General features: G+C 41.8%; 4 protein-coding genes across 4 annotated transcripts; all 4 read right to left on the bottom strand.

Annotated features, from left to right (window-relative positions):
* Positions 1 to 2837: 2837 nt before the first annotated feature.
* On the bottom strand, positions 2838 to 4863 carry L201_004383 (uncharacterized protein; the record flags this gene model as incomplete). Its single annotated transcript, XM_066220125.1, has 11 exons — positions 2838 to 2885; positions 2957 to 2993; positions 3077 to 3223; positions 3290 to 3379; positions 3446 to 3458; positions 3546 to 3670; positions 3732 to 3947; positions 4024 to 4136; positions 4207 to 4253; positions 4309 to 4424; positions 4685 to 4863. The coding sequence occupies 11 exons, from the start codon at positions 4861 to 4863 to the stop codon at positions 2838 to 2840; spliced, it is 1131 nt and encodes a 376-aa protein (XP_066076222.1).
* A 242-nt stretch (positions 4864 to 5105) lies between these two features.
* L201_004384 (uncharacterized protein) lies at positions 5106 to 5574 on the bottom strand (the record flags this gene model as incomplete). Its single annotated transcript, XM_066220126.1, has 2 exons — positions 5106 to 5483; positions 5536 to 5574. 2 exons carry the CDS (start codon positions 5572 to 5574, stop codon positions 5106 to 5108), a joined length of 417 nt encoding a protein of 138 aa, XP_066076223.1.
* Positions 5575 to 6130: 556 nt separating this feature from the next.
* L201_004385 (uncharacterized protein) lies at positions 6131 to 11084 on the bottom strand (the record flags this gene model as incomplete). The annotated part of the gene is made up of 5 exons (XM_066220127.1): positions 6131 to 6413; positions 6490 to 6545; positions 6643 to 8326; positions 8380 to 9323; positions 9384 to 11084. 5 exons carry the CDS (start codon positions 11082 to 11084, stop codon positions 6131 to 6133), a joined length of 4668 nt encoding a protein of 1555 aa, XP_066076224.1.
* Positions 11085 to 17368: 6284 nt separating this feature from the next.
* L201_004386 (uncharacterized protein) lies at positions 17369 to 19546 on the bottom strand (the record flags this gene model as incomplete). Its single annotated transcript, XM_066220128.1, has 3 exons — positions 17369 to 18369; positions 18423 to 18853; positions 18945 to 19546. The coding sequence occupies 3 exons, from the start codon at positions 19544 to 19546 to the stop codon at positions 17369 to 17371; spliced, it is 2034 nt and encodes a 677-aa protein (XP_066076225.1).
* Positions 19547 to 19589: the final 43 nt, after the last annotated feature.

Genomic DNA, 19589 nt, shown 5'->3' on the forward strand with positions numbered 1-19589 from the left:
CGGCACGAAATCTTCTCTGTTTGGGTAGTAGGCAAGGAGTAGATGCTATTCCGTCAAATACGGACTTTCTGGCTTTTATTCATCTCCAAATCTCTTATCCTCAACACGCCGCAGTTTATTGCATTCAACATTGTCGATGGGGAGACATCTGTAAGGTTAGATGAAACGAAAAGAGACAACAAAATTAACCTTTTTGATTAACAATTGTATCCTGGTTCCTTGATCGTTTTTTCTTTTCTCCTTTCAAATTACGATAAGCATTTTAAAACCCCTTAATCCGGAGTTATTTTATGTCTTTTGTTATAACCCATTGACTTTCTATATCCGAAAAATAACTTACCAAGCCGAATGATCAAGTGTCGCTGTACTATAGCCATATCACCAAACCTACAGCGCATAAATATCATGTCTGATGAGGTGAAAGTCATCCAGCTCCATCGTACAAATCATATCACCGAGACTAAAATAACTGTATGATTTGTCACATATCCCATGTTGACTGGTCATCTATCGTATACCCTCCGAAGGGCTAGAATTCGCAGGGTAAAAATGTTTACTGAACTGCATTTATACTGTAGTGATGATTTACAGGTGACGGGAATGGTTTGATCGCGGTTGGAGAGATACACCGAAAAAAGAAAGCCCCACTCCCTTCATGTTTATACTTCAGGGTCATCTTTTAATTTTAATAAAATGGCATTCCTCAATACTTGAATTGATATCTTTTCCCACGTTTCGTTAGTTCTGTTTTTGCTCCTAGCACGCGCTGTAATAGCTAAACTAAGGCTATGTAAGCAGAGTGAGATATTCTGGATGAAATTTTCTATTCAGTTACCATCCATCTTTAGTCATCATGCACTAACCTTATGCACTAACCTTAGATTCCCCTTTATATTCGTTAATATGTGTAGTTAAGTAAATTGAGCGTCAAAAATAACAGGCAATCGGGGCTTTTTCAGATTTACTTTCGTTTTCCTTTTTCCCATAGATCTCATCAGAACGCAACCATCAAAAGGCAAAGTTTAAGAACCTCCATTCTGCCGAGATTACATTCATGGGATGATAGTGTAATGGTTACTCACTCATTTACGATAAAATCATATCGAACAACGTACACTGTGTATCTAACGCCAACGGTCTCGCCTCCTGGCACTTGTCCTCTCTCTTTGAATTGTATTTTGTATTGAATTGATTTGAAAACATGGTTTGAGTGAAGACGATGGGTTCTTAAATGAGCAAAGTGGCGTTGAAAACGCCAAAAGAGGAAAGAACGGGATTGTATGGGTAGATGAACAAGAAATCGTGATAAAAAAGGTACCAATTGTCGCAGCTTCAGTACAAAAATTATGTTATACCGTATAAACTGATCTAACCGAGGTCAAGAGAGATAAGAAAGATGCAAAATAATAGAATAATCTAAAGATTATGGTGTTCTAGAGCGTTAATGCCGTGATTACGATATCCGCGTGAAATGGCTCTCAACGTAATAAATGAACGTAATTATCGTCTTCACTTTCTCTCAATCATCATCGAACAGGAAGAAAAATGACATTCATGAAACAAGGTTTGGTGCTTCTCACTTAACTGTATAATCATAGCTGGGAATAATTCGTTGTGAATCACATACATGCAATGACAGTTCAAACTGTTTTATCAATCTTAATTTGAAGAGCACTTGTTATGTACATGAATAAACAGAACCACAAGGACAATGCAAAGTCCTATCAAGCGTATTCATCTAGCACTAGCTTGAATATAGATTAAATCGGGGAAGCTAAAGAGGGGTCATACCACGTTAATTGCACTAGGATATAGTTCTAGATCTATAGCTCGCAATACGTCCAATAGGTCACCGGACTCTTACTGTGGTTATAGATCCCGAATGCGAAGGTCGCCTTCGGCACAAGTCTGAGCAGTCAAAAGTGGCTATACATGACCAAGCGTAACTGCCATCTGTATAAATGGCTTCTTAGCTTGGTAGTAACGTTGAGTTGAGAGTCGACAACCTCATTTTGAATTCCGTTCATAACCTTTCGGTCCTATCATGCGGATAATTCATGAGAACAGCTTATATAGTTTGGGTGAGCTGTTGATAGAGGAAACAAGGCTGACCTGTTCATTTATTTTGGAATTGCCTCCATCCTTCTCTGGATTTGGAACACCTCGTCGACCCTCGTCTTTGCTCATCGGAACGAAGAGTGGATTGAGGAATGTAGAATGCACGATGCCCATACGGCCGATTGATGCAATAATTTTCGCTTGGTACCTTTTTATTCGGCTCCAAGGAGTACATAACAACATTTCACCTAAAGAACATGTAAGGTGGCGTCGCCACCATTCACCCTCTTTTCTCTTGCTTTTGTTTCTCACTCTGGCTCAAAATCTTGCCAATCATCACCCACCAAGCCAGCGGTTCAGTTATGCAAGAGAGAAATACGATGAAACGGACAGGATGTGTCTGACTGTAGGCAACCTGTTTGCTTGCTCATGGACTGCCTTATAATGATTTTTCCGTCGATCTGTGATCACCAGATTCGTTAATCCCCGTTGCAACGTATCAAGTCCCTTGATGGCGGTTGCTGTGGGTTTAGCTTCATTTCACTTCGAAATTCTGCGCAGTCAATGGTATTTTCTCGTCGAGGACCAATGGATCATAGTCGAAAATCGCGTACAGTCGCGCTGACTTAAAACTCAGTAACGTATTCTTGTCCAACAGCGCACAAGGCATTTTCATGGCATAGCGTTTACATAGAATTTTCTGGTTCTGATTACTTTTGATTGAACCAATGTTTTGCTTTGACCGTTGATTTATTCTGTCATGGAACTACGCAGCTAGATTATACAAATGCTGTTCGACCAGTTTTGACAGGTTCAATAGCTCCATTCTGAATTTTTGTATATACTTGCACTAGTCAGCTCAGCCTCAGAAGAAGGTTGTCATAATCCGTCAACTCACTTTAACCAGCTTGTCAACCAAATCAAGAATCATCAGACTGTTTATTGTTTCCTGAGTCAACAGAGAGAACATCGCAGCCAAGAGCCGGGCTCGGACAGATTAGGTCATTTATCGACTCACTCAGAACTTGGTGGTCCTATGAGACTAGCACAAATAGGTTGCATTTCAAGCGAGTTGGAAACTAGACTTTGGAACGGAACTTGACCTATAGGTATTACGATATGCGGACATCCTCCTACACTAGCGGGAACATATGGATTTAGAGGACTATTCGAAGAAGTTTTGTCATCGAAATTGTCCAGACAGTAGAATAAAATGACATAGGATGCTCACTTGGATCTTTTGGCTAAAGGAGGTCTTTTATCGTTCAGCTTCTCTTCTCGATAAGTTGGAAGCCAGTCCAATGCTGTGAGTTCCACGTATCTAAATTTTTCGCATTCTCAGTACACTCTTCTATGAATAGTGTATCCTGCGGCCAACCAGACTCACAAACAATCTTGGCCTTCATCGCCATAGCTCCTTAGCAGATCCAAAAACCATCTTCCGGCTTTATCAAACGCATTTTTTCATGATTTAAATTCCCTCTCACCCCACCCATCATATTGAGCCGACTTGAAAGCTTCCCTCACTCGATGACCAAAAGGCGCCAGTCGCCCCTGATATTTTGCTTGGTGATCTTCGTAAATAAGCTTTCCGAATTGCTGCCACTGCCAGCTATTGCAAGGGTCAAATCAACGATCATTTGAGAGCATGCATACAGAAAAATTATACCCACGCAGCAATCGCCCTCGGAATTTCCTCGTCTTCCAGTAGATCATCCTGTGTTGGAGCGAGGCTTGAGATGCTGATCCGTTTGCTACCCATACCAGATATTCGCTCTAGCTCATTTATGAAACTGGAAAAGATATTCCAAGCATCGCTTCCCACATTGGCAATATCGTCAGAGAGAATCAAACATGTATTTACTTTGGGACTTTTTACAGCAGGGTAGCTATAGTTCTCCATCACACAACATCAGAGGTCATATATTGTTTAAAGTATTGATATCTTCCTGGTCTAGAACTCACCAAGCATTGAATACTTGCTGTATCACCTTACCATCTCGTGCGATCAAGCCAACCGCGTCAGACCACTCCAAAGCCGGAAGGACACCATCGACTGGAATCAAGCCATGTGAAGGCTGCCCAGCAACAGTATCAGAACATCAGCACATCAAGTTTTGGCTGCACGTTCATCAGCTTCCAGCCTACCCTAAAACCATATAGGCCTACTACAGCAGCGGGATGTCTAATGGAGCCTGCTGACAACGTCAACCCTCATTTCGGCTCAGGAGACATTACTTTGTTACTCACCGTCTGTATCTGAAGCTATGGATATATCAAGCCAACCATAGGTGGCCATAGCAGAGGCACTGCCTGAAAAAGAAGATCCACAAGATTGGTATCCATCGGCTCGTGGCGAAAAGGGGCTAAAAAGTCCCGAGGTGAGTTAGCTTGATATCCATGATCGATGCTTAAGGCCACTAGGGTCAAATGCGGCTGACTATAGGTCATCATATGTATCTTCCACCTGATGCAAAGTCATTAGCGTACTTTGCGTTTCAGACCATAATTCAATCACGAATGGTGTGAGAGACATACCGTTAACCCCGATCTCAGCAACCTATAGCAGAGAAAAAAGAGTATCCGATCCAATTAGAATTATCATAAAGATTATTTATGAACATACTGAGAGGTTTTAACTTTACCAACCAGATTCGCTCTAGCTTGTATAAGCTGATCAATGTATTTGGCGGTATCTTCAACTTGACCTTTCCATTCCGCAAAAATGCTACTTCCAGCTTTTGTTGGTAGGCCTTTAATATCGAAAATATCTTTGACACTTATTCTCAGACTTGATAAGGGCATTTGGGTACCAGATTTAAATTCAGTTCTGTATAATCTTGATGGTACAGGAATTAGAAGATTTCCATTACTATCTAACTTATTCAATGAGGTGTATGACCCTGTGCTATCATTAGAAGGATAGCATCCAGATACAAAAGATTTGAAGTATCTGCATAAAGTCGATATACTGGATACAACTTGATTGAATTTTCTTCCTGTTGATAAAGGTATGGACCTGTAATGCTGGATGCAATTCGATCTTCTCATGTGACAATCTCCAAATTCGGTATAGATATATCTTCCTGGATTTTCAACTTTTCATCAAGAATTACTAGCTTAGTTTTCATATGATTGGTTATCCAATTCAAAGCTGATCTTTGGATCTCTATGTGAGTACCACTGGTGCTTCTGATTCGTAAAATGATAGTACCGAACCATTGGCAGGTTAAGACATCGTCATTTTGAAGGTAATTCTTAATTATCTTTTCAATTGTACTTGCAGTTATCGTTTTTTCGTTCAAATCATCACAAACATTTATGATAGTAATTGGCTGGTATCCAATTTTTGATTCAAAGGTAATAGGAAGATCAAACGATGATTTCTGGATAGGTGAAAAGTATTCTATATCACCAAGTTTGTACTTTATCGGAATATCAGTTTGAACCCGGGATATCGATGTCATTGTAACTTACAAAAAAGTTTGGCTCTGGCTTTATATCAGCATCCGGCATGTTTACAGTAGAAGGGACTCGATAGGTATTACAATGATCTCTTCTTGGATATTATATATCAAGACGAGAAAGAGGATAGCTCAAGTATGTGACAAGATTAGTATGTTGTAGATACTGTATTGCATTACTTGTATGTATGAATGTATGAATTTGATGGGGATGATGTCATTTGTGAAGATATTCGATGAGCATGGATCCTTTGTTTCATATGACATATGAGATATCGTGAATGTATGTATACATGTTTAATTTGAGATTATAGGTTCATAGCAATACCAAAAACACGGAAAGAAAATATCGAAAGTTTTCTCCAACCAAAGACGAAAGAAAGATGAAATAAAAAATCGAAAAATAAGAAGACTACAAATTAAGCTAAAATCCATATCTTCTACTCTATAAATTGTTATTATACTATCAATTGTCATGAATCTAATTATATCGTGTTGATTTATCTATCCAAAATACGTTACGAGAATCTGATACAACTCTTAACTAGACAATCAAGCTGCTCTTAACTCCCTCCATATACAAGTGTCATCACACGATTTGATCCCGATTATTTATATTTGGTATTCAAGGGACTAGATTCATTAGGTAATGAACCCGATTGTAAGTCACCTAAATTGGAAATGTCTGATGTTCTTGCTTTTTTACCACCACTTGTTCCGTTTGTGGTCGATGAAGCAGCAACATTTGACTTCTTGTTACCACTGTTAGCGGTATTATTGCCTCCCTTGGAAGTTGCAGTTGAATTTGTAGTGGTTGAAGAGGATGTTGACCCAGATACACTGTTTTTACGTGATCCCTGTTCACCTTTTGATCCTGGTCCTGTTCTATTCCTATTTGCCAAAAGCGATTATAAACACATCTGTCAACATTGTTTCTCTAATAGACTGCGAAAGAAAGGGAACATACCTCTTTTTGATCACATCAGTCTTCAGAGATAACGGTCTTACAACACCGTGTAATTTCTATAATACGAACGCGAACAGAATTAGTAAGCGTTATCAAGATTTGATAGAGTTCGATGATGACGACATCACGAAACAGGAAGGAAGGTGTACTTACATGGAATAAACCACATGCATTACATAAAGGTTGACCGTCAGGATCTCTTCTCCATAAAGGTGTGTTTGTAGTATGACAATTTGTACACATTGTTGGATTTTCATCTGAATTGTTTATAATTGAACCTGGCCCTGATGTGCTTTCGTTACCTTCTTCAGCACTACTATCATCAGTATCCTCATCATCTTCATCGTCATTTACAGGAGCGACCACGATTTTATCCTTTGATTTACTTGATTTACCACCAAGTGATTTTCCAAGTGAACTGCTCATTGAAGAAGAATTCTTATGATGACTCTTTTGGCTTTGACCATGTACACTACTGGTGAAAGATCTGATAGCTTGACCTTGTGAAGGTATTCGTATATTTTGTAAGTTTGGTGAACTATTTGATCTGATTGGGCCATGAGGTATTGAAGAAGGTGGTGGCATGGATTTGTCCTGTTTCAAATTAGACGGTTCGATAACTTTTCCACCAAGTGATTTAGGTAAAGGTTTAATGATATTTCCATGTCCATTAGTTGCTTGACCAGATGTACTTGCAGGCGAATTAGCGTTGTTGGGTGAAGCTTCATTCGTCAAGGAGTGGTTGTTTAAAGCACCTAATACTTGAGAAGGATTGATATGCGTGAAAGGTGAAGCGGTAGTATTGGCATTCAGATAAAGATGCATTAACTGTTGGAAATCGAACGGATTATCGTTACTATTCTGCTGTTGAGTCTGATTTGACGTTGGCATGTTAGGTAATGATAAACCAGCTGTTTCGATAAGACCAAAGGTCGAAGGGGATCCAAATGCAGAAGTATCAGCTGTGGCTGGTTGACTTGATGCCCAGTCAGCTAAATCTTGAGGGGTAAAAGCAGTCATATCTAAAGTCTCATTGGCTGCAGGAGTATTGGAACTTGCAGCGGAGAGATCAAAGAAGTTATCGTATGATTGAGGGAAACTAAAGGTAAAGTTTGAAGAAGGGAATCCAGTATCACCTTCTGGAAGTGGCATCGTCTTTCCGTCTCTAGGTGAACCTTCAGCTTGTCTCTTACGAGGGTTGAACTGAGATTCAGGAGAGGCAGAAATATGACCAGATAATGCTTCTACAGTATGATCGAAACTAGTTTTTCGAACTCTTCGAGGTAAATAACCATATTGAGGATGGAAATTCTCTTCTGTTTCAGAGAATAATCCGGGTCCACTGATACCGGGAAGGTGAGGTTGTTTATCTCTTGGCGAGGTCAATCCGGCGGTTAGAGCTGCTTGAATTTCCTCTAGGGTGATAGCGCCGTTTGGAGGTGCTGAAGCAGCAAGTAAATCGATATGAGAAGGTTGCTTGAGAGATGGTTCAATTTGACGGGCAGTTTCCTGAGTCGGAGGCACAGCATGTGTCAACCGAGAATTTTTAGAAGGTTGTGATCTTGACAGACTTGAGCCTGCTGATCTAGGTCCGGGAAGATCTGGTGCTTTCCTGGTAGATGCAGACCATCCGTTATGAGTGGGCATATGCAATCCCATTTCTGCAACAGGTGTACCACCAGATGCTAAAAGTAAATGGGCATGTTGTTCGCTGAAGGGGTTTTGCCTGAAGGGTAAAGCAGAACGTGATCTTGATCGAGATGATCCCCTCCAGTCTATATCCATAGCCATACGTGATCGAGACCGACTGGCTGCACGCCAATCAATATCCATACCACTATGCAAGAAAAGTCAGCAATAGGTCGATAATTTAGAGGAGATGAAACATACTCTGGTGAAGGGTTACTACTTGCTCCAGCAAATCCAACTATCCTTGATTTACCCTTTGATCTTCCTCTTTCAGCTTCTATTGGTGCATTTGGAGAAGGAACATTATCTTTGGATTCTTCAACTTCTGCGATATATTCCCTAGCTAGTCTCTCTTGTTCCTCTCTTTCAGCTTTCTCTTTAGCAGCGGCTTCCTCCTCTTTCTTCTTCAAGGTAAGATGCATCATACGCCATGTCAGGTTCTCCATTCTTTGACCATTAGGTAAGACTTCTCGAGCTCTAGCGTAAGCTTTCCAGACTTGTGTGGCTAGAGGATCTTTCTTGGCCATTTCTTCTGGATTTTCGAGTTCCGGTAATGCAGGTGAAGTAACGTCCACTTGAGAAGGTCGTCTTGTGACGGGATACGACGAGGGATCTTGTAGTATAGGAGGAGACACGAGAGGAGTCGTTGGCAAGCGACCATGCAGGAAGTCGTCATTCAATATGTTGTCAACCACACTGCCACCTCTGCCTTTTTGGGATGATGGCCCTTCCGGCGACAGGGGACTCTGGAAATAACCAGGAGTAGGAATTTCAACCGGGAGTGGAGCAGGTACAGAGGGCCAAGTCGTGGAGCTTGATGGTGATTCCTGCTTAGCTTGTTGACTTCCCAATCCCATACCGATGCCCATTCCCATTCGAATTGCCATTTCTAAGCCTGCGCTTCCATATTGTGCTAGGTGTTCTAAAGATAACCCTGCGGGTAATGGTGGAAGGTTGGCTAGATTGATACCACCTGGTACCTCGGTTGTAGGAGCTTCTGATCCAGCTCTAGATGGATATTGCGATGTTGGCAAGCTACCGGGGTTACTTGAGATACTTGGGTACGCAGGTGCGGGTGGATGAGGTGCTTCGCGACGACGAGGAGCAATAGGTTGATATCGGTTAGATTGAGATGTAGAAGGAAGCTGAGGAGTAAATCAATATGTGTAGTATATGGCACAGGAGGTAAACTACAGTGAACTCACTTCAACAGGACTACTAAATCCACCAAAGTCACTTCCTCCTGGAGTAGCAACGGGAGTTTCTACGTAATTAGCTAAACATCCTGGTAACGGATATGAGTTTGTCGATATACTCTGAGAGTCTTGTCGTTGATGTTGCTGTGGTTGTTCTTGGAGGTGAGGCTGCTGCAGTAGCTGTGGTGATTGCTGGAAAGAAGGTTGACTGAGATTACCATAGCTACCTGGCGCTGCTTGATATCCTGTAAGCGAGGAAACTGATTCTGTGAAAGACCCAGACGACTGTGGGACAGCGAATTGTTGAAAGTTGTTTCCGTTTGAAGTTGGAATACCATTTTGTTGACTTTGCATTCGCCGACTCAGCAAACTGGTGTTATTCGGACTAGGATTAGGTATTGAAGGAAAGGAAGCTGATGTAGGTCCTTGACCATTACCATTAGAATTGCCTGTCGAATCGTATGGCATTCCAGTAGCTGCTTTCGCTTGACTTTGTTGAACCAGTTCAGCCAATGTATCAAATATCCCTGGATCTACAGCATTTTCGTCTGTCGTCGTGGTCGTTTGTTGGTAGTTGCCCAAAGCAAGCCAACTACTTGGATTGGGCAAATTTGACCAGTCGAAAGCAGGCTGATCTTGTGATAAATTCGTACTGCCTGGACTCAACCAATGGGCAGGCGGAGGATCGAGTGGTGTGGTCGATAGGTTAGGTTGAGTATTCGTACGCTTGGGTAATGATCGTCCAGGTTGAGAGCTGAAAGATGAAGGGCCAAACGATGATGGTCCTCCTGTTGACGATTGACCGAAAGAAGAAGGCTGAGTAGCACCGAACGAGAATGAACCACCTGCACTTGCACTTAGCGCAAAAATTGGGTCCAGGGGTGTCAAGGGTGTAGGAGTAGTAGCTAATGATGATTGATGGAATGAGCCCTCTCTACTGTGATGACCTGCACTTGTTGATACTTGAGGGAAAGAAGGGTATGGCTGAGAAGGATAAGCGAAGATACCGTTATTTCTGATTATAGGTACTGCTGTGGGTGACATAGCTGGAGTTGTTGGGTTCGAATGACGTGACGAAGTGGAAGTTTGGGTTGATCGTTGGGTTTTCGACCCAACATTTTTTTGTTGTTGCTGCTGTGTTTGCTGCTGCTGTGATTGTGACGAATAGGGTTTCCCTCCTCCTGAATCTACTGTAAACGGACCTTTTTTACCTGTTGACGAAGTGCGCCAAGGTAATTTGTCCATTTTAGTTGATGAATTATAATTGGATGATTGAGATTGATTACCTATTCCTCTGTGAGATCCTCCACCGGGGATACCAGTACTTGGTTTACTTCTAGCTGGTTGTGAGCTAGTGGAGCCAGGACTGGAACCAGAACCTGATTGGGCCGGTGAAGGCTTTATAGGTTTGGGCAAGAGCGGTCTTAACTTCTGTGTTGTCGCACTACTTGTTGAAGTGGTTGATACAGGTGAAGATTTGGATGAAGTAGTAGATCTAGGCGATGGACCTGAGGTGTCTGTTGATTGAGCTGAAGGAGAAATCTTGTCGATATTTCGCAGCCTTGAAAAGGCAAAAAGGGGGTTAGGTAGTGAGGCTAATTGATTTGAAGGATAGAACAAAGTTAGTTCTGATAACCCAGAAGAACGTTTTTCCAATATATTAGATATTTTTGAACTCTGCAGATCAATGTCAAAGGAGCGATATATCATCCTGACTTTGAGACTTTTGGGTACCTATTCCGCAAAGTAGACAAAGTGGTTGACAGATATAGACAATGGAAAAGATCGTCATGTCAAGGAGACCGTGACAAGTCCAAAGGATGCAGATGAAGGGATGTTTATCGGATTGTCTCCGGCGATATGTAAGAAGGCAGATAACTCACTACTGATTGACCTGTCTTCGTCGCTTTTCACTCTCCGATATACTCCCCTGTTCTCCTTCTATATGATGTTTTCTGTTTTTTGTAAATTGTAGGGTATTGAATGTAAGGCATATAATGTCGAGTAGACAAAATGTACAATTATTCACAGGTATTCTTGATTATTTCACCCTCTTGGCAAATTTTCCAATTGATGATGTCCAGTATTATTTTGACTTGTTGCTGTTGCGTTATAAATCACGGTCACTAATTCAGCAAGGTATGATTTCAGTAATCTGTAGTTGATGAGATGAGGCTAGGGGTGATATACGATTTGACGATGCGTGAAAGAGATGATTGGTATGGTTACTAAATGGACAAATATGAAATGGGATGTTATTGATGATTCAGGATAATTGACGGTTGGAATATAGGGCAGGGCACTTTACTAGTGGCGGCGAAGGGCGAAAGGGAGAATAACCAATATTAATACTATTGAACGCTCGGTCGATTTTTTCATGAAACGATTGATCTACTGATACCTGATTCGTGTTCACTGTTTTTGTATTTGCAGATGATTCGAGTTGACTACTGGTGAATGTTGATGATCCAGAATTCAGTATGTTGATTTCTGATGCTAAAATCGATAAAATGACTCGGGAACAAAACATAATATAAAGGATGAAAATATGATTTTCTACAGTACTCGTACTCGTACAAGCTAAGTAACACCGGTAAGAAGATGCAAATGTAAAGAATATACAGAACGTGGTTTTCACTAGTAAAACTGTCTCGAGATGATTATATTTTACCCTTTTTTCAGGTAGAATACCCAGTGCCTTAAATTACCGTTGTACTCGAGTATTGTGTTTTTTACCCTTTTTGGGTTTATTTAAAGATCACTTTTTGGTTGTATGGTGTGTTCTGAGTATATATATATAAATGGTGCTAAGTTTATGGCTATCTTTTCAACGCAGTTTTTCCGGTCGGAAATTCTATTTGTATGTATGTAAAAATACGTATTATATTATACGTATTTGACCACGACCTCCGATTAACTCCTACTGCGAACGGGTATGATCATCAGGTTCCTATGATGGGAGAAATAATGCCTGTCTGGATAATGTTTTGACTTTATAGGCGTATGACAACAGATCATAAGTTGTTCGAGACTCTTCACCCTTTGCAAGGGATGCATTCCAGGAGACGACTCATTTCTTAAAGGGAATAACGAATCTATCATCATCACCTTTATTACGAATACCTATAATTTAACTCTCGTCATTCCCATGATTTCCACGAATTAAAAATGCAGAAAGTCTGGAATGAAAAATACCGGCGGTACTACATACAACATGAATACGCAAAAGAAAGCCTGTTTGTGCCTTATTCTCATCAAACCAGAACGTCCCAAGAAATCACAGATGATAACTTACGTCTACAATTCCTTACATGTATCCATACATGATTTCGTCTTAGGCATTGATGATTTGCTACGAATAGCTTCATATCTTCTTCGCAAACGAATGACATATTGTGTCCTTATGTTATTATCGATATCATGTATCTTGACAAAATATGTCAACCTAATTCATCCTTCGCTTGGAGATAGGAGAAATACACCGAATATCACATGTTCTCGCTTATGATAACTGACATTTTAACCCTTCTTCGTTCGCTTAATCATTCTAAGATGTAATTATCATCTTCATACTTTCTACAACTGAAAACAAAAGCAAAAACTACAGCACCCGGGATTTCCAAGTGGTCCCCCACCTTGGTACTAACCGAGCAATAGGTAGCTTAAAACTGCGCCGAGTTAGATGCATGTCTTATTGAATATGAAGTATAAAGCTATAAATAACTACAAGGATGTGGTCTGTGCGTGCACCGCCACTCTATCTAACTATAAACGTTCTACCTCTTGCCTTAGCAAGCGATACCGAAATACTAGTCAACATTCCCCTATACGAAACTGCCTGCATTCTCCAGGACTTCCACTCTACAAGCTTGGCCAGCGTATTCTCCTCTATATATCCCCCGGTCGACATAACTAGAGGGACGAACGGTGTTCTGTCCTGTTGTCTTGGCAAGTTACTTATCTTGCTTCTAGCTTGTTGTCCCAATACTTTCTTAATTCTATATTCCATATCCTCGACTAACTTCCCCTCCTCTTCCGCCATCGCCGCTGCTCTTCTTTCCTCCCTGGTGCTACCATCCGTTCTAAGATGATCTTGATGTGTAGGTGCATATAGAGACACAATCTTGAGGTCATACTCTTCCATCACAAGCGGCCTTTCCACGTCATCAATAATTATCTTAATATCATTCCTCCTGTTGGTCTTCTTTATGAAAGGTTCTACTGATACCGTGGCTGACGGTACCGTTCTGAGCGTGTTGGCTAGGTGGTGTTTGACCGATTCATGCCATGAAACCCTATAATCTTTCCTTCCAGAACACCACTCATCGTGACCTATAGTGTTTGGCTGAGCACACTTCTTGCAGCAACCGAAATATCCTGGCGAGAGGGTTCGATAGTACAGGTTTGCTTGTATAGCTTCATCTTGAAGTACGAATCGGTGAGATGCCGGTATTGCTGATAACCACTTCCGTCCTATCATTGTTGACGACTCTAGTATAGTCAATCTTTCTCTAAGATTTGAAGAGGCTAATAATTGTTGTTGTTCTTGTTTGAATACCTCTTTACACAAATCCTTTTGAGACGTCAAGTCTATACCTTCTTCATCTACCGTGTTCATGAGAGGTAGTAGTACCTTTGTTGACAGGGCTGTTGCAGCTTTGTAGGCAAGGGGAGCGCATGTTTTATGTGACAGTATACCAATACCTCCTAAATTGGGTGGTAAGTTCATCACCGTTCTATCTCTGAACCTTATCGATGTTGCTGGTGCTGATCCCCTAATTCTATCTAGCGTTGACCATAGCAGTTGGTCTAGCTGTTCCCACAACTCCACCAGATCCTCCGATTGTAGCGTTCTCTGTAAATGACGAAGCTTTTGTTGTAGTGATTGGCGTAGGACAAGGAGGGCGTGTTGTTTTGGAAGGAGGTGTATCTTGTCGAGACATGGTTTCAGGTCGTCAATCTGCTTTGATAGATAAATGGATCTAGCCTCCCTTGAACCTAAACAGGTACCTAGCATCTCCACACCATTCTCGCGTATCTCCTCTATGCTAAGCTGCTTACACTTGTTATCATTTAGCTTGAGTGGCGAAGACTCCTTCTTGAAGAACCGCTTGGCTATTTCCAATGCTCTATCATCTTGTCCTAGTATAAATATGTCATCCAGGTATGCTAGAACTAGATATTTCGGTCCTAGCAAACGTTGTAGTTCCTCTATTGTGTCTCTTATTGATATTGAGAATAGCAGTGGCCCCATTGGATCTCCTTGTCTTTGCCCTTCTGATGATTGAAGTGTATGAGTTGTACCGTCAGCGTGTAGGTATAGAGGCGTGGGATTGTTGTATGACCAGGCGGCCATCCTGACCAGTGTTGGAGCATATTTGAGAAGTGATCTGTATGTGACTTTCCTTTTACAAGCGTTGAAGGCATTGGATGCGTCTAGAGTGACAAAGTGGGTGTATGGGAAATCTTCATGACCGTCTAATGTGAACTGTAGTGCTCTTGTTATAGGTTCTACACCTCCCTTACTCCCAACTCCAAACTGACAGGTTGCTAAGAATGACTTGTCGACGTTTATTGTAAATATAACCTTCATAGCTATCCTGTAAAATAGTTCGCCAACTGCTATAGGCCGTACACCACCATCTGGCTTCATTAAAGGGGTAATCCTAGCTGCACATAATAGATCTTGACCAACTGCTATACCTGATGCTATTTGAGATGTTAAATTGTTAAGGAATAGCTTGAATTGATCCTCTTTAAGAGCAAGATTGACTAATTTAACCGACCAACCTGAAGGCCCTGGGGAGGTATCAGGTTTCATTGACCTAACGGCTCGCACAATATCCTCCTCCTCTGATAGCGTTGGTAATGGCGTTGCTGAGGGATGTGGGAGCTCGAAAGGGTTGTGTTCTCCTTCTGGATGCTTCGACTTGATAGCTGATACTGTTGTTTCGTTGATTGGTGCTATCTTGGTATTGTTGTTCAGCATCTTTTCTCCCTTTCCAACAAGTCCACTTTCTATAAGCTCCTTCGCTCTAACCACCTCGCTTCTAGATGTTGAGCTAGTTTCCTTAGCTGCTGGCCACGTCACCTTTGGGTATTGACTCAGCCTTTCAATCACCGCCCCATGACCGTTTCTTATCTCTGGTACCAGTCCAACCTTTGGTAGTTCTAACATCTCTCTTAAATTGTTCCGAGAGGGGTCCAGGTTGTACTTCTCTGCTATCTCTGATACTTTGGACAGGAAGTGAGGTACTAGAACTGGGTGGAGATGTTTGATTGTGCCCGGTAGTTGAAGTAAATGTGACATATCACGAGTGGAAGGATTAGGTGTTCTCTCTGGTGGTATATTTTGTGGTACATCCTGTGGTTCTTCTTGAGGTAGTTCTTGTTGTGAATCTTGAGGCTGATCTTGAGGTTCACCTTGAGGAGTAGCTTGAGGTTCTGGTGCTTGAGGTGTATTTTGAGGTGTAGTTGTTGGTGCTGGTTGCTGGTTCTTATTTTGATTATTAGCCACACTTCTTCGACGGTCGTCTAGTACTAAAGATCCGCTCTCCCTTTGTGCTAAATCCTCATTCTTTCCTGGACAGCTAGCTCTGTGGGTACCTAAACCTGTCCTCCCTGGTTTGACTACGGCACAGCATCGTGGGCAGATCACTACTGAATTTGGTGGAAAATCTGACTGTCTGAATGGATAATCACGGTGTCGACGTCTCAAGTGTTGAAAGATGTCTGCCGAAGTAAATTGGGGACACAGGGGACATGTGACTGGAGGTGGTGTTGGCACTGGTGTGTCTGTTGGTGTTTGAGAAGGTGATCCAGAGCGTCTTGGTGTGGTTTGAATTGGTGGAGGAAGGGAGGAAGGGATGGTTGGTTCTTGACTGTTCAATCTTGGTGACCGCCTTCTTGCCGTTATAATTGATGGACCACTGATTGCCCTCTCCCTCTCTCTATGCTCTTTCTCTGATAACTCTGTCACACCGCCAAATACAGCCCCCGCTCTTGGTAATACCTTCTTATTTGATGCAGAGGTTGGCTGTAGATAGCCCGGTTTGGACGTCTTCTTGGTTGTAAGTGGAGGCATTGTTGGTCAAATCTGGCGGCAGGTGCCGAGCCGAGGTTCTGGCCGTGGTAGTGGAGATTGCCGATGCAATGGCCGTGGTTGAGGTTGAAGTGGAGGTGAAGGTGGAGGTTGTCCGTCGTGTTGATTGATGATCTACGTTGAATGATGGTAAACAAGCCAATATTTTGTCGGACTTGACGCACAGGCCTCTACTAAAATCTCGGTGATGGCGAAGAGGAAGATTTTGATAATGATGGGAGCGACGGAAATTTTATGAGGGATAGAAGAGCTAGAGTAGAGACTGTGTACCAAGTTTGGTGTAGATTGGTGAGGATCTGAGGTCAAGGAAGGGAAAAGCGCGTTGAAAGTTGCTGGAAATTTGGTGAATTTGGTGTTGATGACGCCGAAGGCGTTGTTGGTGACGAAGGGGGTCACCCCCAATGAATCTGACCAGATATTTGTGCTCAGCGACCTTGAATTAGTCTAGCTAGGTGGTCTACTGCGCCGAGCGGACGAGAGGCGGTGCTTTATACCTTCTATGGCCGTAGATGAAAGTTTCAAAGTTTCACGTACATAATATAGGGAAATGTCAAAAGTGAAGCAGGCATGATATGTCAATCGATTCAAAGCATTCTTCAATTTCATGTCTTTTTTATATGGGGCAGCCATCGTTAGTATCATCCAGATGGTAAAGAGAAAGATCTAGTTCAGAGAAGATCCCTTTGTATCTTCATCGATGATTTGGTAGCTGCTGGAATGTATCTATTGAAGTACACTAGGTTTGCCACATCGCTCACATGTGAACATTAACGCATTACATGCAGGCATGAAACTTACAGGAAACTATTATGCATATGGTACGAAGAGGTATATACAATGAAAGTGAATCTGTACTGAATATTTAAATACTGATAAAATACACATATCGATTCTAGTAGCCAATAGGCAATGGTCGAGTTTCGTCATAGGCTTTGAGTCTATCTGAATCAAATAAATCTGTATGATACTTTGCCCATCTCTTTGGTAGAGGATTTGAACTCATAGCTTTAGGCATATTTGGGGTATATAAATGTGTGCCGGATATCGGTGAAGGTAAATTATGAGGTATAGAAGAGGGACGGGGAGGAAGAGAAGTTGAATAAGGTGAAGGATGCTGAGGGCTTTGATGATACGGAGGACGAGTGTCATGCTTGATCGGATTAGCAGGAAGTGAGCTTGGAAAACCATTTGGATGAGAAGGTGCGGGATGATGCGACCTCGGTGCTGTAGGCGGGGCAGGAGGCTGTTGACTGTGTGATGCTGCTTTCTGTGAAGCGAAATGTCTTTGTAAATATGGATTAGGGTGCGAGGTAGGTGAAGGAGGTGCAGGATGAAGATCAGGAGGAGGCGGAGGTGGTAAAGGCGGTGTTGTAGGTTCTTCAGGAGGAGGTGGTGGCGGCGACGGAAGGTGAGGTTCTACTATAGGCGGAGGTGATGGAGGAGGAGGTAAACTGTCGGAAGGCGGCAAAGGAGGTGTATCAGGACGAGGTGACGATAACGATACACCATTGGTATGCGCATGTGACACAGGCGATGGCGGTACTCCGTGTTTGATTGATTGTTTGGTTTTCTCAGCTTTGGGCGTTATGGAATTATCATGATCGTCAATACTCATATCGGAGTCCATGTCCATGTCGCTTTCCTGCTCCCGTGCAGGTGTAGGGTCGGTCGACTCTGGTGTACTTGATTCGGAAGATGAGCTTGAGGACGAAAAGCTGATATCGGAGTCCGACTCTACCGAAGAATCATTGTCATCGACTGATGGCGCTGGCGTTCCAAGATTACCACCATATATTTCCAGTTGATCTTCATCATCTGCATTGTGCAACAGGTCAAAAGCCTTTTGATGTATCTCGAGTGATTCTATCCGATTCTTGATCTCCTGTATAGGATCTACTCCATATATTAAGCTTAGCTTCTGACAGTGATTTTGATGAGTAGCTTACCATTAACAATTATCCAGCCTGGAGGATAACCCCATTTCATGATATTTTCATACCAATCCCATCTTTTCCTTCTTCGTTTGATTTCGATCTGTTCTCGAATCAAATATCCATCGTCTTCCAAATCAAGAACATCTTGATGATTATATGAATGATCTAATGCGGTTTCATCTATATAGCAAATAGCATCTTCTAATTCTTTTGATATATTCCCCGGAATAAACTGATCAATAAGTTGTAATCGTCTTGATTTCTCTTCTTGGGTCACTTTCATACTTAGATACATATTCAGAGCAGGTTTCACATATTCTGGCATAACAAAATCTCTTTTGTACAAATGAGTTTCTCTTGAATGTCTAATCATCATTTGATTTTTGGGTTCAGGACATGATGTATATGAGTGTCCTGTTGAACCGCAATTCCAACATGTTTGACTGATAAGGCAAATCAAACATTAGCTAAGCGTTCTTGATTTCGGTTCTCGAGGTTAGAAAGTAAGTTACGACTAGTGAAAAGATAACTCACTTATTGGATCTGTTTTGAGGGACACCATCGTTCTGCCTTATCGGCTCATCATACAATACATCACCACCGGTTTCTTCGTCTATAAAACCAATTATATCAGGTCTAATATCAATTTCAAAAGTCAAATCACCTTTAATTTCAGTTGGTTTTGATAAATCTATAATTTCAATGTCACTTCCTATTGGTACATCACTGAATCCTGAAAAAGACGATTCTAGAATGGAAGAATATATATCCCATTCTGATTCAGGCGTATATTCACCTATAGGTGACGGCAACTGTAAAAATGATTTTCCAATATATCTTCTCCATGGCGGTAATGATGACTTGCTGCTTTGTTTCGTTGAAGCTTCTTCTTGCATATCATCTAAATTATGGTCGACATCTAGATCTAAGTATTCGTGCTCCGACTCTTTTCCATCCGGGGTTGTAAAAAATCTTGAAACACTTTGATATTCTTTGAATCCCAGATGACCACTAACTTCTTTGCTACCCTCTAAATCTGCTACATCCTGCTCATCCTCGTCCTCCTTCCCAGCTATTGATCTTACTGACTCTTCCCTATCTCCTCTCCCTTCCCATTTTCTTCGCTCACTTGCCATTCCTCAATGAACTTTTTCAACTTCTCCTGATCGATTCTATGCT

This window comes from Kwoniella dendrophila, chromosome 5 (genome assembly GCF_036810415.1).
Source record: "Kwoniella dendrophila CBS 6074 chromosome 5, complete sequence".
Taxonomy (NCBI): domain Eukaryota; kingdom Fungi; phylum Basidiomycota; class Tremellomycetes; order Tremellales; family Cryptococcaceae; genus Kwoniella; species Kwoniella dendrophila.